The following is a 20,612-nucleotide window of genomic DNA, read 5'->3' as shown; positions in this document are numbered from 1 at the left end:
AGTGTGCTTCTTTATTGGAGGAACTGAAGTGCAAAACAATACAGGCAATGCACTGAGCTGGCTACATCAGTCTCCTCTATGGCAGAAGAAGGTTTCATGCTGAGGAAAGGCCTGAGCTAGCTGTCCCTCTCTTAGAAGGCTGGTTCCCTGGCCAAAGGCTGGTAACTCAGGGTTTGCTGCTCAATCATCTTGCTGGCTCGCTGGTCACAGAGCGGGTGACCGAGGATCTGTGGCAGAGTATCCCCAACTCAGCATCTTCTTCTTATCACTCACGCAGTTTGGCAGAGTCTTTCCTACTAAAAATTGGTCCCTATCAGCAGACAACTAGGGTCTCTGACTGCTCACCTTATACACAATTTCCAGCTGAACTAGAACCTTTTTATTGGGAGGGATGGAAAAAAGTACAGCCTAAAGAGAAACATTGTTACAATGTCTGTCTATCATAGACTTGTATAGAGCTTCAGTGCAAGTCTATGGGAATGAAAGTCGTTTTTCCAGACATAAACAACAGAACTAAACCAAATAGTCAGAAGGTCAGTGTGTCTGTTTTATTCCCTCCAATACTTGGATAGGTAGAAAGTCATAAGTCTCTCAGTATAAGGCTACTTTCACACTAGCGTTCGGAGCGGGTCCGTCTGGTATCTGCACAGACGGATCCGCTCCTATAATGCAAACGCTTAGATCCGTTCAGAACGGATCCGTTTGCATTACCATGAACAAAAAAGAAAATATATATATATATATATATATTTTTTTTTGTTCATGATAATGCAAACGGATCCGTTTTGACTTTACATTGAAAGTCAATGGGGGACGGATCCGTTTGAAAATTGAGCCATACTGTGTCAACTTCAAACGGATCCGTCCCCATTGACTTACATTGTAAGTCTGGACGGATCCGTTTGCCTCCGCACGGCCAGGCGGACACCAGCGTTCAGGTGTCCGTCTGCTGAGCGGAGCGGAGGACAAACGCTGCCAGACTGATGCATTCTGAGCGGATCCGCCTCCACTCAGAATGCATTAGGACTGGACGGATCCGTTCGGGGCCGCTTGTGAGAGCCTTCAAACGGAACTCACAAGCGGAGCCCCGAACGCTAGTGTGAAAGTAGCCTAAGCTGGTTGTGCATTAGCTCTTTCCACAGGGTGGTGCAGATATAATGTAATAACATTGCAAATGAACAGAATATTTTATAATAAACATATAAATGCAGTTCAACAATATGAGACAGTATAAGTGCACACAACAGCATAAATTGTATAGGGCACTACACAATTATCGGCAAAAGATTGTTCCCTCCCAATAACTGTCTGATCATCAGTGAAGGAAAGAGCTGCATTTACATGTAGCAATTACTTCCACTGTATGGGGATGATCATCCTCATTTAGATTTGTTATTTCTAGGCAGCAGATCGCTGCTAACACAGCACAATCTGCCCAGGACATCCCCTCGCAATCTGACAGTTTGGAGTGTTTTTGCAAAGAAGAGTGGGCAAATCTTGCCAAGTCAAAATGTGCCCTGCTGATAGACTCATACCCAAAAAGACTGAGTGCTGTAATAAAATCAAAATGTGCTTCAGCAAAGTATTAGTTTAAGGGTGTGCACACTTATGCAACCATATTATTTTATTTTTATATTTTTTCTTCCCTCTACCTAAAAGATTTCAGTTTGTTTTTCAATTGAGTTGTACAGTTTATAGGTCACATTAAAGGTAGAAAAAGTTCTGAAATTATTTATCTTTGTCTCATTTTTTTACATCACAGTAACCTGACATTTTGACAGGGGTGTGTAGACTTTTTATATCCACTGTGTGTATATATATATATATATATATATATATATATATTTTTTTTTTTTTTAATATACATAAAGTCAGTTCTATCATTCTCATCTGCTGCTGACAATGATCTGGGTCAGTTCACTGGAAGAAATAGACAGTCCTACATTCAATTCAGTTGCAAATATTCAACAGGAGCATGCATGAACAAGATCTGTATGTTGTTTGTCACAAGGCCCACTTTTCATGTATTATCTGTCTAAGTTTATGCCATTATTTTGTTAGAAGAAAAATGCATATTAAACTGGGAACCATGCCAAATGTTTGGGAGTCTGCATAAGACCTCTTGGCATGGAGTAATTTTATAAGTGTTTTTAGCAGATATTTAAATAAACAGGTTCTATGTGGAAAAAAAAATAGGAGTCCTGCACTTCACAGCCGTCCCTCATAAAAGCCCAAAAACTTTTAAAAACTCTCTCCTTTAATTTAGCTTCCCATAGCCAGTACATATATTGTGCACTTTTTGTATAGGCTTTTTTGTTCATTGTGTGTTTTTTTTCTTTTTTTTTCTCTTTTTTTCTCATGAGAAGTCTTGTTCATAGGTGTGGCATGTTCTAGAGGTTGTCTGCAGTCATGTGACCACAATCTGTGAAAACAGGTGCAGTCCCTCTATAAACACTGCCACTTTTTAATGTTGTACTGTGTCATGAGTAAGGGCGCGAATTGTCTTCAGTAGCCCGAAACGCGTAGACAACGACTTTGTAACTGTCTGGATGTGATTTTACCGCAAGCAAAATAAATTTTCCTTTACCGAAGTGGAGTTGGATTTTCTTGAACCATATTGCAATACGTTACCCGGGCCTGACACGGGTCCTCCGTGCTCACAGGTGAAGGTGGGGCAGGTGAGAGCTGCTGAACTTTCTTTTCTTCTATTGAACCTGTCAGGACTCCTTGCCCCTGTCTGCATAAGCGTTTTTTTCATAAGGGTGCGTCATGGCACATGTTTTGCTGCGTATGGCCCATGTTTCGCTGCGTCCTCTAGACTAGAGGATGATCAGGACAGACTACAGCGAATGAATGCCATTTATGACACACCTGACAAATCCATCCAGGAGAATTTACAATTAACTGTGTCAATGTCCTCGCTTGAGAAATTAATGTCTAGAGAGCTCCGTACATGGTGGGATCTTACCTCACTGAAAAAGTACACAGATAAAGGGATGATTCCCAGAGGGCTCAGACTTAAGAAAAAACCAACTACCGTATATTCGGATAAAGGAGTGGGAGGCAATTCTATCAGAATGTTCCATGAAATTAATGGATCTCATTATACGTAATGAAAGTCAAGCGTTGATGGAGTTCAGAGATAATATCAAGAAGACACAAGAAACTCTAGGTGTATATATAAATAATCCTGAATTCATCAAACTGGATAACAAACTAAAGGAAGATCTGCAAAAAATGGAAGATGATCTTATAAAGTTTAAACAGATGAAATCTAATCGAGATCTGCTTGACTATGAGTCGAACCAAGTATATACATGGACGGTTTCTAAACAACACACACCCCGTTCGATTCTGAAAAAGTTGCGTAGTAAAAAGAATCGAAAAAAACTCCCAGAGGGTTTCATTTAGTTCGACGGATCTGGATTCCATTGATTCAGAGCAGGAACCTACCTCTTCACCTGCACATACTTCTCAAGTGAAAGAGACTGATTCACACAAAGCGGCTTCAAAAAACGGAGGGCGGGTCGGAATCATCGAAAACCGCCGGTATCCAGTGAGATACAAAAAGAACAAGATGAACTCCAAGTGATCAATTTGTCCGCTTCTATTTTATCATTAGATGACATTAATGTGCTTAAAAGAGGTTTAACTTTTTCTCCCACCTGTCAGTTTAATTTGTATAGGACGCTCCTGAATGTCAACAGGCTGGCCCGCTCTCTCACTCTCCGGCGACATTTCCGGGTGGGCGACCACGATGGTTGTGTTGCGGAGATGGGGATCGCGGATCACCCTGTGGCACCCATGAGCGATCCCCTTGTTTATGATAACGCAAGCTCTCACAATACAGGCAATATGCGCTTTCTTGAAATGATGCATTCATGTGAGTTACAGGAATCCAACACAGTCCTGCGTGATCTGGATTTGAATAATAGGTCCTTGTATTTTCACACAAAAAAATCGGGATTTTTATCCCATTCAATCCAGATCCCCAGCACTGGATCGTTACCAGGAGCTGGTAGAGCGAGATCTAGTCCTGTTACATGATCAAATTAATGTGAACACGGCTGGTACTAAAAATATAACCAAACATGAAATGAAGGCCTTGCAGGATATGAAACTGAGGGATGACATTGTTATCAAACAATCTGACAAGGGGGGTGGAGTTGTCGTATTAGATAGTGGTCTATACAAGACCCAAATTCAATCTATGCTAAGTGACACCACTGTGTATATCACCCTTAGCGACAACCCCCTCCCCTCTTTTCAGAGGGAACGGAAAAATATTTTGGATTTGGGAGTAAAATCTGGTTTTTTGACTAATAGGGAATCTGAATACATATATGTTTTATCTCCAGTCATCCCAGTTTTTCATGCACTCCCCAAGACACACAAAAACATCTTTCCACCTCCCCTCAGGCCTATTGTAGCAGGTATTGGTTCATTTTTAGAACGAATTTCCCAGTGGGTCGATTCTATACTTCAACCGCTAATACCGCTCATACCAGGTTTTCTTAAAGACACAGCATCCGTTTTACAAATAATTGAGAACATTGAATGGTCATAAAATTATACATGGATGACAGCGGACGTTGAGTCTTTATACACCAATATCCCGCATGAACTGGCTATTAAATCACTAGCCTGGTTCCCTAGAACCTATGGTAACATTACCGCAGGGTTGCAGGAATATGTACTTCTGGTGGTGGATTTCCTCCTCAGGCGCAATTTCTTCATGTTCAACAATAAGTTTTTTCTGCAAGTATCAGGTGTGTCGATAGGGGCTAAGTTCTCTCCCTCCATAGCTAATATTTTTATGGCATGGTGGGAGAGGAGCTTCCTCCTCATCGACACCCATCCTTTTTGGCAATGCATCAGGTGGTATGGCCGTTACATCAATGACCTGATCCTGGTTTGGACGGGTGATGTGACGGCCATACCAGCTTTTGGTTGCTATATCAACTCCTGTGTGGATACTATTTCATTTAGTGTCCACCATGACATGCAGGATATTTATTTTTTGGATTTGCGCCTGAGGGGGGACCCCTCCACCGGAAAAATCCACACATTATTATTATTTATTATTAAAGCGCCATTCATTCCATAGCGCTGTACATATGAGAAGAGGTATACATACATAATACAGACAATTGCACTAAGCATGAACAAGACGAGTTACAAACCTGTACAGAAGGAGGGAGGACTTTACCCGTGAGGGCTTACAATCTACATGGTATAGGAGAAGGACAAAGTAGGTGAGGGTGAAGCTGTTCATGGCGGTATAGAGGCAGCAGGGTCACTGGTTGTAGGCTTGTCTGAAGAGGTGGGTTTTCAGGTTTCTTTTGAAGGATTCCACTGTAGGTAAGAGTCTGATATGTTGGGGTAGCGAGTTCCAGAGTATTGGGGATGCACGGGAGAAATCTTGGAGGCGATTGTGGGAAGAGGCGATAAGAGGAGAGGAGAGAAGGAGGTCTTGTGAGGATCGGAGATTGCGTGTGGGGGTGTATCGGGAAAGTAGCTCAGAGATGTAGGGAGGGGACAGGTTATGGATTGCCTTGTATGTATTTGTTAGTACTTTGAAGTGAATTCGCTGGGCAATGGGGAGCCAGTGAAGGGATTGGCAGAGGGGAGAGGCAGAGGAGTAATAGGGTGAGAGGTGGCTTAGTCGGGCAGCAGAGTTGAGGATAGATTGGAGGGGTCCGAGAGTGCTAGATGGAAGGCCACAGAGGAGAGTGTTGCAGTAGTCTAGGCGGGAGATGATGAGGGCATGTGCAAGCATTTTCGCAGATTCAAAGTTAAGGAAAGCACGGATGCGGGAGATGTTTTTGAGTTAGAGGCGGCAGGTGGTGGAAAGTGCTTGGATGTGCGGTCTGAAGGAGAGGGCAGAATCCAAGGTAACTCCAAGGCAGCGGACTTGGTTGACCAGGGAGAGTGTGCAGCCATTGATCGTGATAGATAGGTCTGTTGGGGGGGTTGAGCAAGATGGGGGAAAGAGGATGAACTCTGTTTTATCCATGTTAAGTTTTAGAAAGCGAGAGGAGAAGAAGGATGATATAGAAGATTGACATTGTGGGATTCTGGATAGTAAGGTGGTGATGTCTGGACCAGAGAGGTAGATTTGTGTGTTGTCAGCGTAGGAGTGATACTGAAAGCCATGGGACTCTATGAGCTGTCCCAGGCCAAAAGTGTAGATAGAGGAAGAGCAGGGGTCCTAGGACAGAGCCTTGTGGGACACCAACAGAGAGGGAATGAGACGAGGAGGTGGTGCGGTATGATGTGATCCAGGAAAGGGCCAGGTCAGTGATGCCAAGAGATGAGAGAGTTTGCAACAGAAGGGAGTGGTCAACAGTGTCGAAGGCAGAGGACAGGTCAAGGAGAAGAGTATTGTTTCTTAGCAGGAAATACGACCCTGCACGCTACATCCTGCCATCCGAAACATGTCATAGCAAATATACAGAGGGGTGAGATAATACGTGCAAGGAGGAACTGCACGGATGATGATAGCTTCATGAGTAGGGTTATTGGCTACGCTCGGGTCCACTACCCCATCATTTAGCTAACTAACCTTCCCCATTTCCTCTCCCAATAACCACACACAGCCACTGTTTGGATTAAATCGGCCACAGCAGCCGTCTTTTATTAAATAATATAAATAACATGAATAAACATAACACTTGATATAACAATGACATATATATATAAATATATACATGTCTAACTGACGAGGGAGGTCCTAGAAGCCGCCTAACTGCACCTTAAACGACCACAAACCACCACGGCAATTCCATCTTGCCCCCAGCCGCGTACCACAAGCTCGGGGACACCAACTGACGGACGCCATACCAAGCCAACCAGGTGCCCCAACTCTGAGAGTCCAGCCCCACCATTGAGGCCCTCTCATTCACCGTTACCATCCAGTAGCCCCAGCTTCTATGACCTCCCCCCGCCACGACTGCTGCGACAAACGCAACACTTAACGACACACTCCGTCCACCACCCCTTGTCCATTTTTTTTTTTTTTTTTTTTTTATACATTTATTTATTTATAAAATACACATTTTTTTTTTTTTTTTTTTTATATGCATCCCCTCTATAATATACCGTTGCCGCCCTGAAACATCCAAGTACACACTACGGGAGGGAGGGAGGGAGATGCTGGCTCTCTGCTCCTAAAATGGCGGGCGCTGACCTGCCTCACCACTACTTCAGCCTGCCGCTCCCCGCCCCTTTCTAGCTCCTCCCCCCTTTTCCTGCACTCATCCACTTAACCCTTACCTTCCCTGACCCTTGCTCACAAAACCCCTCATGCCGGCCTCCCCTGAAGCGTGCCGCTTCGTCCGGCCTCACTTGAGTAGGGTTATTGGCTACGCTCGGGTCCACTACCCCATCATTTAGCTAACTAACCTTCCCCATTTCCTCTCCCAATAACCACACACAGCCACTGTTTGGATTAAATCGGCCACAGCAGCCGTCTTTTATTAAATAATATAAATAACATGAATAAACATAACACTTGATATAACAATGACATATATATATAAATATATACATGTCTAACTGACGAGGGAGGTCCTAGAAGCCGCCTAACTGCACCTTAAACGACCACAAACCACCACGGCAATTCCATCTTGCCCCCAGCCGCGTACCACAAGCTCGGGGACACCAACTGACGGACGCCATACCAAGCCAACCAGGTGCCCCAACTCTGAGAGTCCAGCCCCACCATTGAGGCCCTCTCATTCACCGTTACCATCCAGTAGCCCCAGCTTCTATGACCTCCCCCCGCCAACAACGCGCAGCTTGACAGCCCTTAAGCTCGCGCGTTCCGCCACACCCGGAGGGCTGTTTCAATACCTCCCTGCAAGTCCAGTGACCACAAATCAATGCCCACCGCATTGAGGTGGACTCCATCCTGTCTCCAAAAGCCTCCTGTTCCTGCTTCCAACTCGGGGTGCCTCACCACCACCGCCCCATGTTTGGCACAGAACCGCCCAATCACCCTGTTCAGCTTAATCCTAGCCTTATTCAGCCTTTCAACCGATCTCGCCTCCCTCCAGACCTTCCTGGGGACAATATCCGACCACACAGTGACAACTGACGGGAAGAGGGACCACAAACGCAAAAAATCAAAACGTATATCCCTGATCAACTCTCTGCAAGGTCGGACCCCTAGGTCATTTCCCCCAACATGCAACACCAAGATATCTGGGACTCTATCTAACCTGGCTTGCCGATGAACCTCCTGCAAAACACTACCCCACACCATACCTCTGCGTCCGATCCATCTTACTATGGCTGTCCCCCGATCAAACCCCAGCTGCCGCCCATTCTGCCGAACATCCGCTCGTAATGCCCCCCAGAACACGAACGAATGGCCCAGGATCCAAACTAATAACGGGGCATCACCTGAAAAAAGAACGAGACAAACATGGTTAGACACAGCCTTAAACTGCCCCTAAACGCACATACAGCCGAAAACGCTCCGACTCCCACCTCCCAATACGCTTAATCACTTCATCTCGCACCCCCAAGCGAGCAGCCTCCGTGGCAGCACCTATCCTGAAGGAATGACCCGTAAACTTGCCAGAGTCCATTCCTAGATTACGCAAACATTTCTTGAATACCGCTATAAATTGAAATCGCGATAAAAAGGAGCCATCCTCATGTCTGAGAATCGGGCCTGCCGCGACCCCTGCCCTTCCTTGAAAATCACGCAAACACCGTACTGGACACACTAGACATCCCGGCACCTCAAACAATGAGACTAAATGACCCCTCCCCTCCTGATCCGTCTTTGAAAATCTCAGATAAATCAGCACCCTGTCGTCATATAACGTTACATCCTCACTCCTCAGACCCCCTTCCCGCTGCACACTTGCACACACTAACTCCCCTAAACGAAAGGCTCCGAAAAAAGCCAGAGCAAAGGCTAGTCTAAATAAGCTCACCTCCCAAGCCGAGCGACACACTCCAGCTACCTGCTCCCCTAACTGTAACAATAACGAAAAGGACACCGGTAGGCGGGAATCTTTGACACGCTGAAACCTTCTATAACCCTTCAAAATTTGTCGGACCAAAAAGGACTTAGTAATGTCCGGGGAATTCCGCAACTTGAATCCGAAAGCCAAGCCCGCCATGCAACCATTGATCTTGGCAACCGACCAACCTTGATCCTTCACGTGGCCAATGAACAGTAACAACGGAATTTCCCCGTCCAGTACCTCGACCCCTAGGTCATTACACCACTGCTGCCACCTACTCCAAGCCCTATCGTACATCCTCCACGTGCCTTCACTCAATGATGCCTGCAACAGACAAGCTACGGTACCTCCAGGATCTCCCACAACGACTCTGGACACACCAATCCGACCTGACTCGCCTCCGGGGCCAGCTGGCGAAACCGCTCCCACTGAAAACGAGAAAGTGCGTCAGCTATACAGTTAGAGGAACCAGGCACATGCACCGCAAACACCCAAGCATTAAGGGACAAGCACCGGAGAACCAACTGCTGCAATAGGCAAATAACTGGGGGGGAAGAAGCCGTTACACTGTTGATGGCTTGCACAACTCCCAAGTTGTCACAATGGAACCGAACCTTCTTGTGCCGAAACTTCTCCCCCCAGAGCGTGACTGCCAACACAATGGGGAAGAGTTCCAACAATGCCACGTTTTTTACCCACCCTTTTCGTACCCAGGACTCAGGCCACCGACCCGCACACCACTGCCCTTCACAGTACGCCCCAAAACCCGCTCCACCCGCAGCATCCGTAAACAATTCGAAATCAAACGCATCAACCACCCCCCCCATAACTAATGCTCTGCCATTAAACTGTTTTAAAAAGGAATCCCAAACTTTCAAATCCCCTTTCAACTCACTGCCTAGTCTAATAAAATGGTGGGGAGACACCACCCCTCCTGTCGCCGAAGCCAACCTCCTACTAAAAATGCGGCCCATAGGTAGGATTCTGCATGCAAAATTTAATTTGCCCAACAAAGACTGCAGGTCCCGCAGACGAATCTTTTTTGCTGTCAATGCCGCCGCCACCTCTGTTCTTAAATCTGACACTTTGTCTACTGGTAGCCTACACTCCATCCGCTGTGTATCTATGACAATACCCAAAAAGCTTAGCTCAGTAGCCGGCCCCACCGTTTTGTCCACCGCTAACGGGACTCCAAAACACTCAAAAACAGACTGTAATGTGGATAACAACAACGAACAAACCCTAGATCCCCCCGGCCCCAAACACAGGAAATCATCCAAATAATGAATGACAGAGTGACAACCTGATTCCTGAACCACCACCCACTCCAGAAAAGAACTAAAACGCTCAAAATATGCACACGATATTGAACAGCCCATTGGCAAACACCTATCCACAAAATATGCGCCATTCCAAAAACAACCCAGTAAATACAAACTATCCGGGTGAACTGGCAACAACCGAAATGCCGCTTCAATGTCACATTTTGCCAACAGGGTACCCGGACCCAGCTTCCTTACCCATTCCACAGCCGCATCAAAGGAAGCATAAACCACAGAACAAAGTTCCGGGTCAATGCCCTCATTGACCGACGCACCCTTAGGGAATGATAAATGGTGGATGAGCCTAAATTTATTAGGCTCCTTCTTAGGGATCAAACCCAAAGGGGAAACTCGCAAGTTACTGATGGGTGATGTAACAAACGGACCATCCATCCTCCCTAGGGAAACCTCTTTAGCTAACTTTCCTGTCACTATGTCCGGGAACTGCAATGCCGAGCGCAAATTCTTCCGCTTCTCTAAGACTGGTAACGGGTGTGAAGGTATATGAAAACCGAACTTAAACCCTGAATACAAAAATTCAGCTAACTCCTGGTTCGGATATCTATTTAGATGCCCCACCATCCTTTCCACTCGCACTGGGGTCTGCCCCTTTTGCAAAACTATCCCCCCCCCTTTGTCTACCCCCTCTAAAACATCTGCTAGCCCCATGGCCCCCGCCACACACGGAACATTCATGCCTAAATTTGCATTTTTGGCCGAATTTGCAACTTCCCTCATTGAAAAGGAAGCAGTATCCTCTTCCAACTGGGGGCGTCCCTGTACCTTGCTGTACCCCAACCCCTGACTCACTCCGAAAGGACTGACCACTCCTACCTGGCGCTGTCACCCTCATCCATAACGCAATGTCCTTATGGTCCCATCTCATATTAGGACGGACTGCTTTCCTCTGACGAAACTGCTCGTCATACCGTAACCACCCGGAACCCCCATACACTCTATAGGCTTCCCCAATAGCATCCAGATAGCAAAATAAAGGGGAACAGCATTCCGGACTCTTCTCCCCAATCACACTTGCCAAAATAGCAAAGGCCTGTAGCCAATTACTAAATGACCTAGGGATAAGGCGATAGCGACGCTTATCATCATCCTCCTTTCTTACTCCGTCCTTTTTTACCACATCAAGGTTGAACCGCTCCAACGGAAGCAGCGAAAAAATTTCTATATACTCTCCCTTCCAAATTTTCTCACGCACCTCCGTTTTCAAATGCGCTCCCAGGGGACCCTCAAAGCAAACATACACCTCCCCTTTTGCGGCGTCATCTAATCTGGGCCTATCCTCCTCACCTCCCGCCTGCGTCTGCACTGACACTGATTCGGCTACACCTGTGCTATTGGCCACTGCTACATTACTATTGTTAGCGGTCGCCGGTACATTGCTATTTTCTGCCCCCAACCCCCACGCTGCTAAGGGGGTAGCCCCCATTGCCCCCCTATCCTGACTAACCCCAGCTAAACCACACAGCAAGCGCCCCAAACCACCGATAATAGCACTATTGCTCCCCCCCGCCCCAGGCGCCACATTAAATATAGATAACAGTGTTCCCAGTGATGTCTCACCTAACTGCCCGGGTGCTGTGAACCCGGCAGCCGCAGGTCCTGATTCCTGACGGACGACTCCTGGATCCACGACGTTCCTTTGATGGGTACTTGCGCTGTTCGACGGCAGCACCCCAGGCGGATCACTGCTGGGTGCGTTAGGAATGGCTCTGGGACGCACTCTGTCTTCCACGGTGTCAGGACCCGTAGCAAACTGTCCGCCCTCAGGAAATGGCCTGCGCAACTCCCTGTCCTCCATATAAGCATCTGCACGCCTGTCTTCATGCCCAAGAGGCCTGCTCTGGGGCGGGGAGCCGTCCAGAACAGCCTCGTCCTCCTCCTCTGTAAGAAGCGCATCATGGCAAGGCCTGCGCCCGTCCCTGGCACCTACAGGCGCAGCCTCGTGTGCCACTGAAAGGGGCTCATCCTGTAAGGGCCTGCGCCGGGCCGCCCTGGCCGACCGCGCAGCCCCGCTGCTGCCTCTGCTGCCACTACCTCTCCCACGCTGAGCAGGCCTCCGACTCCTGGGGACAGGAGGGGATCCTGCAGAACCAGGTCCTGACTCCCCTGTTGCTGCCGCGATGGGCTGAGGGGAAGGCCCCACAGCCTCTGGAGGGTCCCGCCGGACATATGGATTCCTCCCACGCCGGGAGGTCGCAGTAGCCTTAGAATGCTCCCGGCGTGGAGGGTCCCTTGTGGGGCTCCTGACACGGCGCCGGACCCGGGGGGGTAAATCAGGGCTCAGGCGCGCCGGCGGCCGTACCCGCCGCGGCCGTGTAGCTGCTGGAGTAGGGCTAGACGTACCCACCTCCGCCCCCCCTAGCAATGCGGTCACCTGCTGCTCCAGCCAGTCGCTGCCCCTGGTGTCCGCCGCTTCCCTCAAGCGCCGCAGCATCACCTCCACTGCTTCTGCCATTGCTGAATCCGATGCTGCAGTTCAGAAGATGTTGGCTCTCTGCCAGATGCTGGCTCTCTGCTCCTAAAATGGCGGGCGCTGACCTGCCTCACCACTACTTCAGCCTGCCGCTCCCCGCCCCTTTCTAGCTCCTCCCCCCTTTTCCTGCACTCATCCACTTAACCCTTACCTTCCCTGACCCTTGCTCACAAAACCCCTCATGCCGGCCTCCCCTGAAGCGTGCCGCTTCGTCCGGCCTCACTTGATTGAAGCTGAAAATATCGCCCACAGATTACACAAGAGAGCTTATGCCAGAAGTCAGGTTGAAGATGTAATACGGCAGGTGTCCGAGATTGAAAGAGGGTCTCTGGTTCATGCAGAGCAGGAGAGTGTGTCTAGGGATAGTGAACTCAGTGCTGTGGTTGCCAACAGAAACAAAACTAAAAAAAAAAACTTTAAAAGTAATGGAAACAACAAAAGAAATCTGTTTATTACACGATACAGCACGGAGTTCACACTAATCTGCCACATTGTAAAAAGGCATTTTCCTGTCCTGGCATATGATAGAGAATGGACGGACGTAGTTGCAGATGGGGTTAAATGTGCAGCCAGAAGAGCACCCACTATAGCTAACTATGTCAGTCCTAGCCTGTATCAGGACAAGAAAAAATCGCAGCCTGTCTGGCTTACGAACAAAGGAAGCTATAGATACGGACATTATAGGTGCATATGTTGCGCCCATATGTCGATTTCTAATACCTTTGTTTCAGCTTCAACTGGCAGGATTTTTCAAATGAAAACATACCTTAATTGCAACATAACCTTTGCAGTTGATTTAATAACATGCAGAAAATGCAAACTGCAATATGTAGGTTGCACCACTAATGCCATAAAAAACAGGACACGCAGGCAGATTTCCGATGTGCCCCACCATGGCAGCCGCAATATATCTGCAGCTAGTCTGCATTTTGCGGTCTGCCATGGTGGTGATACATCGGATCTAGTGGTACAGGGTATAGAAAGGTTTTTTTTGCCAAAAAGAGGACGGAATTACAAAAGAAAATTTATTAAATAGAGAATCCTTTTGGATTTTCGCATTGAACACGCGGCAACCCGATAGTCTGAACAGACGTCTAGACCTAATCTTGCAACAATAAATCCATCATGTTATTGTTCCTGCACTTCACAGCCGTCCCTCATAAAAGCCCAAAAACTTTTAAAAACTCTCTCCTTTAATTTTGTTTCCCATAGCCAGTACATATATTGTGCACTTTTTGTATAGGCTTTTTTGTTCATTGTGGTTTTTTTTTCTTTTTTTTGTCTCTTTTTTTCTCATGAGAAGTCTTGTTCATAGGTGTGGCATGTTCTAGAGGTTGTCTGCAGTCATGTGACCACAATCTGTGAAAACAGGTGCAGTCCCTCTATAAACACTGCCACTTTTTAATGTTGTACTGTGTCATGAGTAAGGGCGCGAATTGTCTTCAGTAGCCCGAAACGCGTAGACAACGACTTTGTAACTGTCTGGATGTGATTTTACCTCAAGCAAAATAAATTTTCCTTTACCGAAGTGGAGCTGGATTTTCTTGAACCATATTGCAATACGTTACCCGGGCCTGACACGAGTCCTCCGTGCTTTTCTTCTAATCTGCCCAGGAGATCCCCTCGCAATCTGACAGATTTGGAGTGTTTTTGCAAAGAAGGGTGGGCAAATCTTCCCAAAAAGACTGAGTGCTGTAATAAAATCAAAAGGTGCTTCAGCAAAGTATTAGTTTAAGGGTGTGCACACTTATGCAACCATATTATATTATTTTAATATTTTTTCATCCCTCTGCCTAAAAGATTTCAGTTTGTTTTTCAATTGAGTTGTACAGTTTATAGGTCACATTAAAGGTGGAAAAAGTTCTGAAATTATTTATCTTTGTATCATTTTTTTACATCACAGTAACCTGACATTTTGACAGGGGTGTGTAGACTTTTTATATCCACTGTATATATATATATATATATATATATATATATATATATATATATATATATATATATATTTTAATATACATAAAGTCAGTTCTATCATTCTCATCTGCTGCTGACAACGATCTGGGTCAGTTCTCTGGAAGAAATAGACAGTCCTACATGTGTGGCGAAACCAACCTCACACTGGGTTTTGGAGGGGCCTGGCTACTAGCCTCTTGCCCCAGGATTATGGCCCATTCTATCTTTGAAGGAGAAGACAGACCGGCCGCACAGCTTAAATCTGTGGAACTGTTTTGGGCAGGAAAGCCATGCTTGCGGCCGGCCAAATGTGACTTCCATGGAATTCGGGAACCCCTGCTCGGATCTGGGTGATTTTTGGATATGTTGTTCACCCAGATCAGAGCTATCCATGGATGTATACATTATGGGGATATGTGGGGTTTTGGGGTGTTTTCTGTGTTTTGGGAAAAATTTGTGTTTTCTGTCTGTGAGTGATTAAGTTAGCCCATTACGTTTGGTAATTGTATTTTGTTGATTGCGTCTCAGACAATGCCAGCGTGTTAGTTAATTGCGTCTCAGACAATGCTCATTGTATTTTGTTGATTGCGTTACAGACAGAGGGAAGGGGATTTTGTGCACAATTGCTAGGAAGGTTTGAATATTGTAAATGCATGTGATTGGCTGTTTTTACAAAACCCTGTGGGTGGTAACCTTGCTGGAAGATGCGTATAAATCAATGCTTGTGTGTTCAAATAAAGAGAGTTCCTGTTTTTATACCTTCATAAAGTTTTGGCTCATGTTTGGGGCATGGGATAATTACACTCTTGGGGATTGCTATATCACAATACTCCCCTGAGTATAAGCTCTTGTAAGAGCTTGTTCCTGGTTCCTGCTCTCTGTATTTAGGAGAGGTTCACCCACTGGAGTCTGGAGCCTTGTCGTAGGTCCAGGGTGGGTAGGAGACGGTGAGACCTCCACCAAGCTTCGGCGGTTCGTGGGGTCTGCAGTGCTGACGGTGTCAAGTGGAGTGCTTGGAGTCCTCTGGAAGCACTAGGAGCATCTATCAACGGAGGTACCCGGTCGGGGTGCTAGGCGTTCCGTTACAATATATATATATATAAACTACTATATATTTTATTTTATTTTTTTATAAAGTGTCTTTTATTTTCATTTCCAATGTTATAAAATTACAGGAAAACAGAAAAGGATAGACAATAAAGGTGCAAAAATATGCACTCACATTCGGTACATGATTATCGTTAATAACATCGAAATTCTATCCTTATCTTGTTTTATTTCACATGCATGAACAAGATCTGTATGTTGTTTGTCACAAGGCCCACTTTTCATGTATTATCTGTCTAAGATGAAGTTTATGCCATTATTTTGTTAGAAGAAAAATGCATATTAAACTGGGAACCATGCCAAATGTTTGGGAGTCTGCATAAGACCTCTTGGCATGGAGTCATTTTATAAGTGTTTTTAGCAGATATTTAAATAAACAGGTTCTATGTGAAAAAAAAATAGGAGTCCTGTAATAATTATATTACAGCAGAGAAATGGATATGACCAGATATGTTCCCAAAAAGAACAAAAGCAACATGCCCAAATGTGTAAAAAACTAATACTAATTTATTCAGCAAAATAAAAAATACATAAAAAATATACAAGGGATAGAAATTGGTGACAATAACCTTAATGTTGTACTGAATCACTGGCCACTGCTGTTACAACCTCTGAAAAGAATAGATAACATGTCCACATAATATGTGTACTACTACCTGGTCTCCCCTGTAATCTTTTTTGGACATATTATATATTATTTATATTATATACAATCAGGGGTTGTAAGGCCAGTGGCCAGTAACTCAGTACAACATTAAGGTTATTGTTTCTGACATTGTTATCCCTTGTATATTTTTTATTATGTATTTTTTATTTATTGGAAAGTCTATGCCAATACTTACCAATACATAGTTTGGGCTTTGTTTCATGAATATATAAATATGCAGCACATATATCATTCTTTTATCACTGGACGGTGGACCAGATGAAAAGAACAGTCCGTTGTCAAAATTGTTGCCCATATCCAATACAAGCTTCTTTACAGCAATAAAACTAAGAATACTTTCACACTTGCGGCAGAGTGATCCAGCAAGCAGCTCCGTCGCCGGAACTGCCTGTCGGATCCGGCAAAACTTATGTCAACTGATGGCATTAGTAAGGCCTCTTTCACACTTGCGTTGTCCGGATCCGTTGTGTACTCCATTTGCCGGAAGTGCCCGCCGGATCCGTAACACCGCAAGTGAACTGAAAGCATTTGAAGACGGATCCATCTTCAAAATGCTTTCAGTGTTACTATGGCGCCCAGGACGCTATTAAAGTCCTGGTTGCCATAGTAGTAGTGGGGAGCGGAGGAGCAGTATACTTACCGTCCGTGCGGCTCCCGGGGCGCTCCAGAATGACGTCAGGGCGCCCCATGCCATGGATGACGTGATCCATGCGATCACGTCATCCATGCGCGTGGGGCGCCCTGACGTCACTCTGAAGCGCCCCGGGAGCCGCACGGACGGTAAGTATACTGCTCCCCCGCTCCCCACTACACTTTACCCCTGTGTAACTCCATTCGCCAAGGCAAACTAGGTGCAGAACAGCGTGACACCGCCGTGCCCTGCTGAGCCCACAGCATGCAATACTTCTGTGGGTGATGGCACAGCAAAGGACAGAGGCAGGTTGAGGACAGGTGAGGACACAGGGTCTGCTCCCGGGTCATGCCAAATAAGGGTTGTGTCTAACAAACACAACGACTGTTGGCTGAGGGTGTCTGAGGTCACTTGGGATGACGTGGATGACCGAATTAACAAATCAAGAACCGCTGGGTTGCTGGTCAAGACACGCCCGCTAGATGACACCGGGACCTCAGGCCGCTCGCTGCAACTCCTGCTGCCACGACCCCTTACTCTGCTGCGACAGTTAGGCCTTTGCCACTCCTCTGTGCATGGCCTGGCACTTCTCTGCCTGACATACTTTTAGCTGAACTAAATAAATTAAAAGCAAATTAAAACCACTCTAAAAGCGAAGAATATATTTTTCTTGTTGTACTGAAATAGGGCACTATACGATTTGACCCAAAAATAATTGCAGACGAGAATATATTTTCATTGTTGTTAATTAAATACACCTGTATAAGCGTTCACCGAGAAAATATTAAGCAGTGAAGTGTGTATAGATTTTTCGTTTGGTTAAAGAAAACTGCCCTTATACGATTTCACCAGGAAAAATTAAGCATTTAAGTGTGTATAGATTTGTCTTTCTGTTACTGAAATAGGCTAGCAAACGCTTTCAATCGGTAAAAATTAAGCAGTAAGGTGCGTATATATTTTTCTTTTGGTTAAAAAAAATGCCCCTATAGGATTTCACCATGAAAAATTGAGCACTGAAGTGTGTATAGATTTTTCTTTCTGTTACTGAAATAGGCCAGCAAACGCTTTCAACCGGTAAAAATTAAGCAGTAAGGTGCATATATATTTTTCTTGTTGTTAAAGAAAAATGCCCCTATACGATTTCACCAGGAAAAATTAAGTAGTGAAGTGCATATGGATTTTTCTTTATGTTACTGAAATAGGCCTGCAAACGCTTTCAACCGGTAAAAAATAAGCAGTGAGGTGCATATATATTTTTCTTTTGGTTAAGGGTACTTTCACACTAGCGGCAGGACGGTTCCGACAGGCTGTTCATCCTGTCGGACCCGTCCAGCTGCTATTTCGCGATGCCGCCGGACCGCCGCTCCGTTCCCATTGACTATAATGGGGATGGGGGCGGAGCTCCGGCGCAGCACGGCAGTTCACAGTGAGAGGGGCCGGGGTGCACACAGTAGGACGTGTGGGGGGAAAATATGGTGGAATACTGTCTGGGGCAAAAAATGTTGTTATGTGCCAACTTTGGGGGACGTGAGGGGGTGCACACAGGAGGATGTGGGGGGGATATGGTGGGATACTGTGTGGGGGCAAATTATTATGGGAGGGATTACTATGTGGGGGGAAAATTACTATATGGGAAATGTGGGGGAAACTACTGTCTGGGGGGCACTACAATATGGGGCAGTGTGGGGGACACTACTGTATGGGGGCAGTGTGGGGGACACTACTGTATGGGGGCAGTGTGGGGGACACTACTGTATGGGGGGCAGTGTGGGGGACACTACTGTATGGGGGGCAGTGTGGGGGACACTACTGTATGGGGGGCAGTGTGGGGGACACTACTGTATGGGGGCAGTGTGGGGGACACTACTGTATGGGGGCAGTGTGGGGATACTACTGTATGGGGGCAGTATGGGGAACACTACTGTGTGGGGGCAGTGTGGGGGACACTACTGTATGGGGGGCAGTGTGGGGGACACTACTGTATGGGGGGCAGTGTGGGGGACACTACTGTATGGGGGGCAGTGTGGGGGACACTACTGTATGGGGGCAGTGTGGGGAACACTACTGTATGGGGGCAGTGTGGGGACACTACTGTATGGGGGCAGTATGGGGAACACTACTGTGTGGGGGCAGTGTGGGGAACACTACTGTGTGGGGGGCAGTGTGGGGGACACTACTGCGTGGGGGGCAGTGTGGGGGACACTACTGTGTGGGTGGAAGTGTGGGGGACACTACTGTGTGGGTGGCAGTGTGGGGGACACTACTGTGTGGGGGCAGTGTGGGGGACACTACTGTGTGGGGGCAGTGTGGGGGAAATTACTGTATGGAGGCAGTGTGGGGGAAATTACTGCTATTGGGAAGGCACTGTATGGGCAATTCTATTATTTCTGGAGACACTATACAGGGATTATTACCTGTAGCACAATATAGGGTGTTATTACGGGGGGCTCTCTAGGGGACATTATAGCTGTCGTAGACACTATAGGGACATTTGGGGTAATTTATCAAACTGGCAATCAGATTCCACCTTTCATATTTGACAGCTCTTTTGGAAATCCAGTTCTACTTTACAAAGAAAAAATGTGGGGGGTTGAGTCCGCACAACCCGCCTGTAGGTGCATATCACTATGGCGAAATACATATACAAACAGAAAATGCAAATGTGATCGCACACTACATCCAGCATTCTGCCCTGCCTCCATGCTGGATGAGACATTGGTGTACATTTTGGCCAAAGCGTAATAAGCCACTCACCGCGTCAAGGTCGTCTCATTTGAGTGGTCCCTAACTCTTGTTCCTACCTGTTTATGGGCCATGACAGCCACATAAAGTCCAGGGAATGCAGGTCAGCATGCAAGCCAAGTACACTCTGCTTTTAACCCCGTCCGGTGCCATTACAGCTTTCATCGGATCCAGGGATGCAAGTACCAACATGCATGCTGAGCCCACCATATACTGGCTGTCATGGCCCATAAACAGGTAGGAACAAGAGTTAGGGACCACTCAAATGAGACGACCTTGATGCGGTGAGTGGCTTATTACGCTTTGGCCAAAATGTACACCAATGTCTCATCCAGCATGGAGGCAGGGCAGAATGCTGGATGTAGTGTGCGATCACATTTGCAGTTCTACTTTACACCAGTTTGATAAATAACCCCAATTATGTCTACTGGGGTCACTATTTTTTCAGCAGTATAGTACCTGGGGCATTGGGGGGGAACAACGGGCACATTATTGCGGGTGGCATCATGATGACACTGTGGGGACACCAGGATGGGGAGGTTGATGGAAAAATTTAGAAATCTAATGTGTCTGTGTTACAAACTCTGTAGAGATTAGATGTGGCTGAAAGAATTTGTCATGGCGGTCTAACGGAGAAGAGGAAAGAGAAGGTCTACTTGACAGGAGATGTCCCTGGATGTAAAGTATTTGGAGGGGGGGGTTGCCAGAGAAATGACCC

At 46.4% G+C, this 20,612-nt stretch overlaps 1 protein-coding gene across 1 annotated transcript; it reads right to left on the bottom strand.

Annotated features, from left to right (window-relative positions):
* Positions 1 to 7,680: 7,680 nt before the first annotated feature.
* LOC121004356 lies at positions 7,681 to 11,888 on the bottom strand. Its single transcript, XM_040436541.1, has 2 exons — positions 9,329 to 11,888; positions 7,681 to 8,406 (listed from the first exon to the last, which is right to left on the bottom strand). The coding sequence occupies exons 1-2, from the start codon at positions 11,039 to 11,041 to the stop codon at positions 8,389 to 8,391; spliced, it is 1,731 nt and encodes a 576-aa protein (XP_040292475.1). The 5' UTR covers positions 11,042 to 11,888; the 3' UTR covers positions 7,681 to 8,388.
* Between the last annotated feature and the right edge of the window lie 8,724 nt (positions 11,889 to 20,612).

This window comes from Bufo bufo, chromosome 6 (genome assembly GCF_905171765.1).
Source record: "Bufo bufo chromosome 6, aBufBuf1.1, whole genome shotgun sequence".
Classification (NCBI taxonomy): Eukaryota; Metazoa; Chordata; class Amphibia; order Anura; family Bufonidae; genus Bufo; species Bufo bufo.
The sequence above is the reverse complement of the archived record's forward strand: the minus strand, read 5'-3'. Positions and strand labels throughout refer to the sequence as shown.

Coding starts and splice junctions, on each gene's coding strand:
- LOC121004356 (XM_040436541.1), bottom strand. CDS start 11,041: ATGAGGGAAGTTGCAAATTCGGCCAAAAATGCAAATTTAGGCATGAAT.